The sequence below is a fragment of the Myotis davidii genome, unplaced genomic scaffold (genome assembly GCF_000327345.1).
Source record: "Myotis davidii unplaced genomic scaffold, ASM32734v1 scaffold44, whole genome shotgun sequence".
Taxonomy (NCBI): domain Eukaryota; kingdom Metazoa; phylum Chordata; class Mammalia; order Chiroptera; family Vespertilionidae; genus Myotis; species Myotis davidii.
Window position 1 is genome coordinate 3,501,710 of NW_006299705.1, and position 13,469 is coordinate 3,515,178.

A 13,469-nucleotide genomic window follows, 5' to 3' on the forward strand; every position below is an offset into this window, starting at 1 on the left:
CCAGTTGGGTTAGGAATCAAGTTACTGAAGCAAAAGTAGGGCCCTGGGAGCTTAGGAAGAGAAAGGAAAAGGTAACACCCTGTGGGGGGAGAAGGCGGGGAGGGAGAGCTGGCTTTTTCTTTTTTTTTATGCTGGTACATACTTAAACAAGCAAGAAAGTTTGCTGACATTCTTTAATTCTACAAAAGCCTTTAGAATCAAACCTATAGTGTCAAGAAAAGGGGACATCTTGGGCAGTAATATTTAATCAACAGATTCTGCATTCTGAATGGGCTCCAGCCCAGCAATTTCATGTTTCAGTGGGTATTAGTGATTTTGTCATAAACAGCGTAGAGCCCAAGATGGCCTAGCCAGGGGAGGAGTTTTTGAAAACAGATACTTATTGCCAAAGTACTAATTATAGAGTAAATACTAATAGTTTTATTTTCAGATCAAGTGATAGTATCTATGAAGCTTAGTTATTGAGTATCTACTAGTTTTCAAATTTATCACTCCTCTATTCGTGTGTGTGTGTGTGTGTGTGTGCATGCACACGCATGCACTTTTTTACCCTGCACACATGACAAAAGTCCTTAATCTGGCCAGGTTCCCTAAACTGCAGAGGAGATCTGTGTTATTTTACAGTTCCTCTGGGTCAGCATTTTTAAGGACACATATCTTAGTGGTATTAAAATGCCAGCACCCATTCATTCTTTTCTTTCAGCTCCCACACATTTGTTTTGACCTTGAGGGTAGCCTCCTGTTCCCCGGGGGCTGTCAGTACCAGTGTCAGACCTCCGTGTGACTGGGTCAGGATGCACACAGAATAAGTTAGGTGCATCACAGAGGGAAGAAAGTAATACTTCTAGAAAAGGCTGTGAATTTGAAATTTGATTTGCAGCTCTGAATGCTGGGACTACACACTTTACAACCTGTCCATGTCCCTTATCATACGGAAAAAAACTAAGCATTCCTAAATAGGAGAGAAGAGCAACCTAGATTCCATTTTAATTTAAAATAATTGAGAGCGAGTCTAAAAGCAAACTACATTGAAGTGAGTGGGGCAAGATAATAATTCCTTACACTGATTAATTTTTATAGTTTGCAAAGTGAAAGCATGTCCTGCTTCATATCTGTAGACCAGACAGGTATTAGAATCACTTAATGGTTCTGAGACTGAGTTCAGAAGGGGCAAGTGACTCCTGAAAGAGCCAACATGAGAATGCAAATCTGTAATTAAGAACCAATTTGAGGAACACTTACCAGGTACCCAGTGCTGGAGATTCAGAGATGAATAGGACCAGTTTCTTACCCTTGAGGATTAATCTAGACATATGTGTACTCAGAGGCTCATCATGAGAGACATTTGTCCTTTCCCAGTGACAGATCTCCTACAACGCTATCCCTTCACCCTCAGGGGCCCACTCATGACCTTGCTGAGGTAGTTTGACCTCAACCCCTTACTGCCAGGCCCTGCCCTGCTGCTGTCTCTCAGTTGGTATTACTCTAGCTTTACTCTTTATTTTGGAAATATATGCCAATTTATTGTATTTTATTTTCTGGTTCTAGAATTTTCATTAATTTCTTTCTTGGTATTTTCTACTTTTTCATTTATTTCAATGAAATATTTTTCTTTACTTTGTTGAGCATCATTGCAATACATCCTTTAAAATCCTTACCTGCCAATTTTAACATTTGGTTCATCTTGGGATTGGCTTGCATTAGTTATCTTTTTTCTTAAGACTGGGTCACACTTTCTGATTTTTTTTTTAATATCAAGTGATTCTGGATTGTGTGCTAGACATTGTCATACTTTAAAGACTCTGAATTTTGTTTTATTCTCACAAAGATTTTTGGTGTTTAACTTTTACGGACAGTTAATATCTTTGGACTCAAACTGCAGATGCTTCCTCATGAACAGAAAGCTCTAACAGCACCTAAGTTGTCTTATCTTTCCAACACATGCATGGTTCATTCAAGAGTCATCCAAAGCCTGAGGCAGAAATTACATTGGAATTTAGGGCTGCCCCTCTCTGGGAATCTCATCTCACTTTTCAGTTCCCATGGTTGCCCTGAACTCTGTCCTTTGGTTCATTAGGGTAGAAGGACTGTGGGCTTCCTATCTGAGTCTTAGCCATCCTTTATGTCACTGACTTTGACCTTCTCTCAAGCTAAACACCAGTAAAAACAAGAAACCCAGTGGTGTCATCCTTTCAATATCATTCATTCCTCCCCTCCCAACACCACCCTGGAAATCTCAATGCCTTTAGGTCATTGATTTCAGGGAGGAAGGGGTTTGTAATTTTTTTCTAAGGGATGATTAAGCCTGGTAGGACCTCACAGAGCCATAGTGGAAGCAGAACTATCTTTTTCTTTTCTTTTTTTTCAGAGAGGAAGGGAAAGGGAGAGAAAGATTGAAACATCAATGATGGGAAAGTATCATTGGTCGGAGAGCTGCCTTGCTTGATAGTCCTCCTGCATGCCCCCTACTGGGGATCAAGCCCACAACCTGGTCTTGTAACCTGACCGGGAATTAAACTGTGTCCTCCTGGTTCATAGGTCGACGCTCAACCACTGAGGAACACCGGCTGGGCCAGAACTATCTTTTATAGCATTATGCCTTTGTGTGAGTTTCTGTCTGCAGGAAGGTTCCACCCTGAAAAACAAAACCAAAAGTTTGAATATCCACTATATTTATCCCATTTCAAGCCAGTTTTTAAATTTTCTAACATCAGTAATAGGTGACCTGCAAGGCCAGTCTTCGTTGTGAACACTGCCAATGTCGGAGACCCTGCCCTTTTCCCTCTAGGTGTCTCTCCCCACTCCTCAGCTTCCCAAGACCAACAAAGGCCCTCTGTCTGACTCTCCTTAATGGCAGAATTTTAGCAAAGCTTCTTGGAAGGAAAAGCTGGTTGAATGCCAGGAGCTAAGTGTTGCATTTCTTTGATGAGCATTTAAAATGGATGATTTTGGTGGAAGAAAGTTATAAAAGGAGGAAGCATGCAACTGAGCCTTTGTTTTGACTTCTGGCTGATACTCAAAGAGCCTGGCTGGCCTGGCATCTGCCACAATGCATGTAGCATTCTGGAACTAAGCCAAGGAAGGCCATCTGCCTGGACCATCTGTTACTCCACTGACCTCCTGAGGAAGGAGACAAGGAGATAACTGGGGTTCCTTGTGGTTATATTAGAAGATAACCCAAGTGACAGTGGTTTGGGCTCAGATAGGATGAAAGATTTGGGACGTTCTGTTGGGTAAACAAGCTAAAGATAGTAGAGGAAAACTACAGTCAAATGGATAATGGTCATGGCAATTGGAGCCCTTGGTCCTACACTGAATTTGCCTGTCACTCCATAACCTTTAAGAAGTGTCCTTGCCCTTACTGCTTTGGCTCAGTGGATAGAGCGTCGGCCTGCGGACTGAAGGGTCCCAGGTTTGATTCTGGTCAAGGGCATGTACCTTGGTTGTGGGCACATCCCCAGTGGGGGGCGTGCAGGAGGCAGCTGATCGATGTTTCTAACTCTCTGTCCCTCTCCCTTCCTCTCTGTAAAAAAAATCAATAAAATGTATTTTTTTAAAAAAGAAGTCTCCTCAATGTTTGATGTAATTTCCCATTGAGTGGGATAGGTTTCAAGGAGAAACTAAATGGAGAAAACGTAGACATGAAGGCATGTGGAGGTAGAAGTCATATAGCCTGGAAATGATTCGTTTATGTAGATGGTGGTTACTATAGTATAGAAATCACTTTTCCCTTCATGTCAGGTTCTCAGGCCAGATCTTGAAAAGTGTATCATTCACCCCTGTTCCTCTGAGGAGCAGAGTTTTGAAAATGTTCGCTTGTGTCAAAACATAATGTTTTTTGAGTTAGCTAATTCTCTGATAAAGTCTGCGGTCCATCTGTGCATCACCTGCTGTTTCCCACCCACTCTCCTCATAAGAAAACAAAAAGCAACAGTAAAATGCACTATTTGTCTCTTGAGCCTTTTTAATTCATTCTCTTTTAAATTTTATTTAAAAAAATATTTTTCAGATTTAAAAGCAACAAATGCTACTGTGGTTCCCCGGTCATTTTTTCTCAGGAATTCCGAGGATAAATTTGAGCCTTTCCCATTGGACTACGACGATGAGGACAAAAATGGAAGTGGGTTAACTGAAGACAGATTAAGCTCCATCAATCACAGCAGGCCTCTTCAAAAACCACCCCATGTGTTCATCTCAAAAGATGCCTCGGGATATCTGACCAGCGCCTGGTTGACTGTCTTTATCCCCTCCGTCTACACTGGCGTGTGTATAATCAGCCTTCCTCTAAACATCATGGCCATCGTTGTGTTCATCGTGAAAATGAAGATCAAGAAGCCTGCCGTGGTGTACATGCTGCACCTGGCCACGGCAGATGTGCTCTTCGTGTCTGTGCTCCCGTTTAAGATCAGCTATTACTTTTCCGGAAGTGATTGGAAATTTGGGTCTGAAATGTGTCGCTTCGTCACCGCAGCATTTTACTGTAACATGTATGCTTCCATCATGCTCATGACAGTCATCAGCATTGACCGGTTTCTGGCCGTGGTGTATCCCATGCAGTCCCTCTCCTGGCGTACCATGGGGAGGGCGTCCTTCACCTGTATGGTCATCTGGGCTGTGGCCATCGCGGGGGTGGTGCCACTTCTCCTCAAGGAGCAAACCACCCAGGTGCCCGGGCTCAACATAACCACCTGCCATGACGTGCTCAATGAAACCCTGCTCAAAGGCTTTTACGCGTATTACTTCTCGGCCTTCTCTGCTGTCTTCTTTTTTGTGCCGTTGATCATTTCCACGGTCTGTTATGTGTCTATCATCCAGTGTCTGAGCTCTTCCACGGTCGCCACCCAGAGCAAGAAGACCCGGGCTTTGTTCTTGTCCGTGGCTGTTTTCTGCATCTTCATCGTTTGCTTTGGACCCACAAACGTCCTCCTGATTCTGCATTACGCGTTCCTCTCTCAGAATCCCAGCACGGAGGCTGCCTACTTTGCCTACCTCCTCTGTGTCTGTGTCAGCAGCATAAGCTGTTGCATCGATCCCTTGATTTACTATTATGCTTCCTCTGAGTGCCAGAGGTACCTCTACAGTATCTTCTGCTGCAAAGAAAGCTCTGATCCCAGCAGCAGCAGTGGTCAGCTGATGGCAAGTAAAGTGGACACCTGCTCTACTAACCTGAATAACAGCATCTACAAAAAGCTGCTAACTTAGGGAAGCGGCTGCTGGAAGGTTACAGAGAAATATTTGAAAAAACAAAGAACATGAAGATTCTATTAGTCCCTGCCAAAAAATAGTATTTACTCTTTTAAACAATAAATGTGTGATTTGCATGCCTCCTTCTTAAGAGTGCCATTAAGGGTATATATTTATTAGTAACAGAAAAGGATAACATGAATAGAAAACAATGTGATTCTAGACAGTATTGCCAATGCTACAATAATAACTGAATATTACTTTTTGATATATTTAAGTGACTTACATATATGTGTGTGTGTATATATATATAGTACACATGTTTGCAATGCAGTATAGAACAGACACTTTGAAACCCTCTTCCCCCCCAAGAGATTATGAAAAAGAACTATGATTCTCTGATTTAATATGCAAGGTCTAGGTTGGCGGAGGTTAGCCCAGAGCATCTGAAGATGACCATCTATAGTGAAGGATTCTGTAGTTTGGACTTACACGGCTTTTGCAAATAAGTTTATTTTGAACTTGGTCAACAGCTTTAAGTTATTAAGAGAGAACAGTGCTATCTATGTGTAGAAAAAATTCTGTTTTTCATTTTAAACATATCAAAGTTTGAATTCTTTAAATTATGGAAACATGATTTGGGTAGCATTTTTTAAAAAAATATGTTTTTATTGATTTCAGAGAGGAAGGGAGAGGGAGATAGAAATACCAGTGATGAGAGAGAATCATTGATTGGCTGCCTCCTGCACGCCCCCTACTGGGGATCAAGCCAGCAACCAGGCATGTGCCCTTGACCAGAATCAAACCTAGGACTCTTCAGTCCACAGGCTGACGCTCTATCCACTGAGCCAAACTGGCTAGGGCTGGGTAGCATTTTTGATGTTTTACACATTGTATACATAAACCAAGAATGAGCATAGGCCCCACTAGTGACCTGAGGTTGGCCCCGGATAGAGGGCTCCAAGCAGTACATACTAGGCAGGGTCGCTCCAGACCCTGCAGCTGAGCCTCCCAGAGAGCACAGGGATCCAGGACCACCACATTCACTCTCCTGGGGTCCCCTCAGGGGTTGGCTATGAATGACCGAGTTTAGTAGAAATTGGCAGAATAAGATGTGCTATCCCAGGAGATAATGAATATGAAACACTTCTCTGCCAAATCCTTTTAAGAACAGAAAGAAGGCACGTTCACTTCCGGCAGTTACCCTGCAAGGTCCATTCTCAGATGGAGGCACCCATGCAGCAAACATGACCACCCATTATGTGCTCCGGGCACTCTGATGGGTGCTGGGCAATAGAGGTGAATAAGACGAGGTCCTCCCCTCAAGAACAAAGCAGACCAGACACAGAGTGTGATGTGCATATAAGTATGTCGTTGTATAAAAAAGTGTTTTTAGCCAGATGTCATCCAACCAGTTTCACACAGCCGGTCAGTTGAAAAACTTTGAACATTTGGATTACTTGTTCAGAGTTTTGGATTACTGCTACAAGTGGTCATAACCTGAGATGAAAACAATACAATTCAGGAAGTGTATTTTTGTCAAGTCCTTCAGTCTGTATACATGGACACTGTTTATTTACAAATGTTTTTAATAAATTACCCAAACCAGGTTTTAAAAAAGAATTATGTCAGTCTGATTAGAAATAACTGAAGAAAATTAAATTGACTTTCAGTTCTAGCAAAATTATTCTATATTTTCCATTCACTTTTCTTAATAGTTAATGAGATTATTTTAAAAGCATTTCTTAGCCCCATTTTGAGTATCAAGTATAGAAAATCCTCACGGATTTGACAAAATAATTTGAAAATTAAGTTGAAATGTATCTTTTTTTCCATATGAAAAAAAAAATGTTGGCATCTTAAATCAAAAAATGGAAAGTTCCAAGGCAAATGCTTATTTAAAAGAACAAACTATTTCCAAATGCCATAGAATAATTTACATTAAAGTGTATTGTAAGTAGAAGCTAACATTGATTTTATTAATTTTGTTGCTATATCCATTTTATCTAACTCAGTGGAGATTTACTGTCATTGTTTATTCAGTCTGTATATACATATTAAAATTCCTCTGACTTAATATGACCATCACTACTTTATTATCAGTCTGTACTTGTAAAATATTATGTCACTGTTTTTATGTTCTCTCTTTTTAAAAAATGTGTGTAACCTGTATTAATAAACACAAAAGTTTGCTTGGTACCTGTTTGGAACAAATTTTTATTGGTATCTTTCAGGGCCCTGACAGGAAGGCCAGTGTAAAGGATTAGCTGAAGAGCGTTTAACGAAGAGGTGATTTGCAGAGGTATGGACTGGGTTAAGTCACCAACGGGTTAGTGAAGCTCCTCGGGGACTACCAGTTGGGGAAGCTGTTACCAGCCCAGGACCACAAGTGGAGGATGGATACCCTGACCCCCATTCTCTGATTTTTCATTGGAGCCTCCCATTGCTCCTGATCTTAACCCAAACCCAGAGGCCAAGAGAACCTGGGTGACGTAGTCCATAAAGAACCATGGAGAAGGGATGGGGGTGGGGCCGCACAATTTCTACCGAAGGCATTGGGTGGTTCGCTTTCTGGGTCTTTTTTTTTTAATCCCTTCTTAGGAAAATTCAAGGTCATATCATTGATAATATGTTCAGGTTCTTAGGTTATAGGCACAGAGGATAGAGCCTACAGTTCCTTCTTAGAGAGAAACAAATATCAGAGCCAGGATGATATATTGAGACCCAAAAAAGGGCTGTTCTTGAGTCATGATCCTTTGCCATCAATACTCTCTGGGGTAGAGGGAAGGAGGGGAAACCTTAAGCAAAATGAGAGTTGAAAATCAATAAAACTTCTGATAATGTATTTCTAGATTCATAGTCAACAGGAAAATTATTTCAACTAAATAAGAGTTCTGGGAACACAGAAATGTTAAGTTAACACTCGTAGGTTTCTGGGGCCTGGGCCCCACACATGCTTCAGGAGTAGATTTTTGAAGGAAGTCGCCCAGCTTCACCGAAACAGGATCCCCACTCTAAGCAGAAACAGACCTTTAAACTCTTCTATTGTTAGTTTTCAAAATATGTTTGAATTCAAAAAAACACACTTGGATTTTGTTAACACAAAAATGTTTTGTTTTTCCCACCAAGTCAAAAATACGACTTTTAAGGAAATGGAATATTTGGTTGTTGACTATATAAAGTGGAAAGTTTTAGGTTATACTTCTGAATTTAAGAAATTAAGAAAAATGTTGGCATGTCCTTCAGGAAGTCTGAGTTCCGAAAACAAGTGGAAAAAGTTAAGCAGTGTGTGTGACCAAGCTTTTTAATTTTCTGAGGCCTGCACCCTACACTAGGAGCTTATCTCCACCTAGATGTCAGCGTAAAACTGAAGGGGGAACACAGTCACCAACAGTAAGGTCCTGGCAGATTGGCATAGCTGTGAGGCTGTTCCTTTCAAAGTTACGGGGCCTACCTAGGAACCTAATTGTGTTTTATGAAGGAGTTGCAATTAAGTAAGCTGCAGTCAGAGCTGCGTGGAGCAGTGTTCCAATGCAATGGTTTTTGGAGTCCTGGAGACCCTTTCAGGACACATACAAGGTCAAAACTACATTAAAACACTGAGACATTTTCTGTCCTTTCTCGGTCTGATTCTCTCACGAGTATACTGTTGAGTTTTCCAGAGGCTACAAGATACCTGATAGTGTGACAGATTGAATAATGAAGCGGATATGAAAAATCTGTCTCCTATTCAGCTAGCCATTAAAGAGATTTGCAGAAATATAAAACAGAGCAACTCTTCTCATTAAATTATTGCTTGGGGGAGAAAACACTTTTGCAGAAAATATCTTTGTTAACATGTAATGGGTTTACTGTTGTTTTTAAGTAAAAGAAATATTTTCCCCAGTTCTTTATTTTAATGTGGTAACTATTGGTCGATATAATCAGTGGTTTGCTGTTAAATCTGATCTAGACATGGAACTGGTCACAATTATAGAGCACAGAAGGGGTGCCCAGTTGGCCCACTGCTGCAGGCCCCCACATTGGGTTCTGTCAGCCCCACAGCTGAGGGGTCAGTAACTTGCAGCAACACAGAAACTGATTCATGGCAGTGGGGCCTGTGTGGCTGGTGTGGCCCAAGGTTGGAAAGCTGTGTGTGAGGCCTGGTCTCCATCCAGCTGCTGTGCACCACCATGGTGCCATCACTGTAAGGTGAGCATCAGGCTCCACGCTTGCCCTGAGGACTGCGGTGACTGCCTGCTGCTCTTCTGGAGACAGAGAAACCAGAGGTCAGAGTCAGCCACATCTTAGAATTCAGATAGCACAGTACTTTTCTACCCAGCTCTCTGTGTGTTCATCACTTCAGGAAATGACTCATAAGCCCCAAGGAGATGAGCTTTGAAAGCTGCATTTATAGTAGCTGGAGACACTGGGCGGTGGCAGGGCCTGTTGGCTGTTTTGTCCCTCTTAATAACCACAAAATTGGGCACTTTAGTGTGCTGCTCTGTGACCCACCCAGGGGAATGAGAACATGACCAAAGGTGGGGTTACCAATACTAAGATGCATGTAAGGGCAGGTTCTCAATTGTCTTTGCGTCTTTTCGTTGTGTTTTTCTTATCCCGAGGTACCTAGCTGCTCTTGAAACTGACCAACATGATGTCAAAAAAAACCAAACAAACATTTTTTTAAAATAGATCCCTGTCCTCCAGGAGCTAACTGGTGTTGTTTTTTTTTTTCACTTAATTATACAATAGTTAAGAAGCATGGGATTTGAAGACCTCTGATTTTAGAGTTTTATCAACTCTGCCTCATTGGAAGTTTTAGAAGCTTTGTAAGTCACTGCTCATGCCTGGCTGCACGTAGAGCTTCTACACAATTCCAGTGCCCAGTCCTTCTGACCAATAGGAATCGGAGTCTTTGGGGGCAGAGCCTGGGGGTGTTGTTTACTGCGATGTGTAAGCCAGAGTAGATACCTACCCCTGCTTCAGGAGAGGGCTTCTCCAATGTAACATGCATTCGTATTATCGGGGGATCTTGTTCAACTGCAGACTAACGTAGCAGTGTCTGGGGTGGGGTCTGCATGTCTAACAAATTCCCAGACGATGTTGACATAGCGATTCCTTGGGTCACAATTTGGTGTAGCAGGGCCCTAAGATACAGCCTTGAGGCAAAATATAGCCCTCGCCAGGTTGGAGGTCTAAGCACTGAGAAAATTCATCTTTCCTATCTTTAAAGTCATCTTCTGAGACAATTTTTACAATTATGATAAAATTGGGGCAATTTTAATGTAGCAGTAATTAGGTGCTTATTCAAAGTTTGTTTTAGGTGATATATACTTTGCTCTATATTTTCTCCCCTCTTGGGTTCTTTTCTAGGGGGAAAGATAGCTTAAAAGGCTCTAATCTCATACATAAAACCATTGCCAAAGAGTCTGGGGGTTTACAGTGGCGACTCCACTCCAGTGTGTAGAGATAGTGCCTGGCAGATAGCAGCAGTGCCTGGTTACCAGAAACCACACGTGGATATAGTCTCATCTCTGGGTTTAGCTGAAAAACCGTGACCTCAGGAACATGCAGGGGCTGGAAGTCCAGTCTGCCTGTTGCTGGAATGAGTGGCTTCTATTTTTAAGTTTTGTGTTTGACTTTTAAAAACTTCAGTTGACATAGAGATACAGTCAGGTATTGCTAAACAACAAACCACACAAAGCCCAGAGGCATGTAATAATGAGCGCTATTGCTTGTGCTCTGGGGTTCTGCTGGCGTATCTGGGAAGCTCATCACTGATTTAGGAAGGCCTCCACTTGGCTGTGCTCTGTAGGTCTCTCATCTTCAAGCACGCTAACCCTGGCATGTTCTCAGGGCAATGGCAGAGGAGCAAGAGGGGAGAGAAAACAAGCAGGACGTCCTGAGGTCTAGGATTAGAAGTGGCACATCCTCACTATAGTCACATCCCATTGGCCAAAGCAAGACCCAAGGCCATCCCAGATTCAAGGGGATGGAGAAGTAGACACTGCCTCTTTAGTGAAAGGAATTTTGAAGTCACATGGCAAAGGCGTGGCTAACAGGGAGTGAAGAAGAATCAAGGCCATCACTGAACTCTACTGAACATAATGTCTGTAAACGTTATAATAATGATCCTTAAAGGAGGCCATCACTGAACTCTACTGAACATGTCTGTAAACGTTATAATAATGATCCTTAAAGGAATGGCTTCGCATCCAAGCATTGCACTTGTTTAACACACAGCCGTGATTTCTGAAGCTCTTGCAGTTGTTTAGTTTTTAATATCAACAGAAGGATTTTTAAGAACATCTCAAGGCCTGGGTCCTAGGTCACGTCAGGCAGCACAGGCCTTAACACTGTCATATGTGTGAAAAGAGGGAAAGATGAGAACTGACCCGAGGGCAATATTTGAGTAAACATGCTGATGCCTCCAGCCCTGCCAAAGAAGAGGGGCATTTTAATTAAAGATTTGCTCCTAGCCATGCCGGTGTGGCTCGTTTGGTTGGGCATCATACTGTACACCAAACATTGCCAGTATGATTCCTGGTCAGGACTCCTGCCCAGTTGCGGGCTGGATCCCCAGTAGGGGGCATGCAGGAGGCAGCTGATTGATGATGTTCCTCTCTCATCATTGATGTTTCTATATCTCTCTCTCTCCTTCCCTTCCTCTCTCTCTGTCTAAAAGAAACAAAAATCAGTTAAAAAATATTTTAAAAAATAGACTTACACCCTGTCCTGGTAGCTGTTAGTTAGAGCATCATCCCGTTATGCCAAGGTTGCAGGTTTGATCCCTAGTCAGGGCACATATAATAATCAGCCAGTGAATGTACAAATATGTGGAACAACAAATTGATATTTCTCATCCTCTCTCTAAATAAATTTTTTTAACTTAAAAAAGAAAATATTTGCTCTTCAATATCTGATTTCCTCTGACAAGGGTGCTGATGTACTTACAAGCCACTTGAGGAAAGTAATATGATCCAGTCCAGTTTTCACCCTTATGTGTCAACATGTCTTTTTGAGATTTAGTGTTTCAGCCCTGGCCGGTGCCGCTTGGTTGGTTGGGCGTTTCCTGTGCCTTGAAAGGTTGCCAGGTCGATTTCCTGTCAGGGCACGTGCCTAGGTGGGGGGCATGCAGGAGGTAGCGGATCATTGTTTCTCTCTCTCTCCCTCTCCCTTTCTCTCTCTTTAAAAATCAAATCTTAAAATCTTTTTTTAAAAGAGAAAGAGAGATTTAGTGTTTCAGTACTGATTCAAATCTTGGGATTTTTTAAAATAAAAATAGTCATGCTCCCAAAGTGACCCTAAAGAAAGGCTTATGAGATAAAAAAAAAAAAAAAGAAGAAGAAGAAGAAAGAAAAAAGAAAGAAAGAAAGAAAGGCTTATGAAACAAATGTCAGGGGTGATGTTAGTTTCTGCTTCGATTTAACTTGCTTTCTATTGCTATTTTCCTTATTTTAATGGATAAACTTTGTTTCTTAAGATAACACTGCCTCAGATGCTATCAGTAGCCTCATCCAGATTTTTTAAAAATAACCTTTTTAAATAGAATTTTCAAATACTTTCATATGCCTGTGGAATTATTTCAACATTTAACATTTCTTGACCCAACCACATTTACTCCTACTGATTGGTATGAAGTAACTGGAGTAACTAAGAACCCTCGGAAGGAGGTGAGAGGTCGGAATTTGACACTGAGTAATCAGGTCATAGTGTGATGAGGCTAGAGATGAACTTACAGGTTGAAAACTGTTGTGTAGGTTTGGAGGTGGGACTTGGACCTGTGCTAGCACTTGGTGGAACAGGTATTTCCTTTGTAAACTGCTGTCGGTCGACATCAGATTGGGGCGGCCAGCATGCTCCATGTTCTTAGATGCAAAGAGACTTTCTCTAGCATCATCCGTGATCATTTTGTTCCTTCTCCACTTTGTCCTTTCCCTTTATATTGGCCACTGGTGCCCAGAGGCATTGTTTAGAACCCCTTGCTGGTGGCCCTCTGGGCTCCAGAGGAAGTCAGAGAGATTTCCAGATGGGAGGATGCCGGACAAGGATGTGAAGCAACTGGGACTTTCCTACATTGCTGGCAGCAGGTATATGTTAAAGTGACGCAGCTTCTCTGGAAAATAGCTTGGCAGTTTATTCTTTTCAAGTTAAGCGTACACTTACCTTATGACCTTGCCATTCTACTCCTACTCATCTTCCACACACAGACTTATTAAAGAACATTTATTATCGCTTGTATTCCTAACAGCCTTAATAATGGAAACAACCCGAAGGCCTATCAAAAGATAAGTGGATAAACA

General features: G+C 41.9%; 1 protein-coding gene and 1 long non-coding RNA gene across 3 annotated transcripts in view; both read left to right on the forward strand.

The window, feature by feature from the left end:
* F2R (coagulation factor II thrombin receptor) overlaps positions 1-5,552 on the forward strand; it is a 14,987-nt gene extending 9,435 nt beyond the window's left edge. For both annotated transcript variants that reach the window (XM_015571667.1, XM_006775456.2), the window contains exon 2: positions 4,010-5,552. In XM_015571667.1, the coding sequence (XP_015427153.1) occupies positions 4,294-5,202 (909 nt within the window). In that variant the 5' untranslated portion in view covers positions 4,010-4,293 and the 3' untranslated portion in view covers positions 5,203-5,552. The remainder of the gene's footprint in view (positions 1-4,009) is intronic.
* A 1,863-nt stretch (positions 5,553-7,415) lies between these two features.
* On the forward strand, positions 7,416-13,251 carry LOC107184939. Its single transcript, XR_001515843.1, has 3 exons — positions 7,416-7,486; positions 9,919-9,995; positions 13,130-13,251. It is a non-coding gene; the product is annotated as an uncharacterized LOC107184939 (long non-coding RNA).
* Positions 13,252-13,469: the final 218 nt, after the last annotated feature.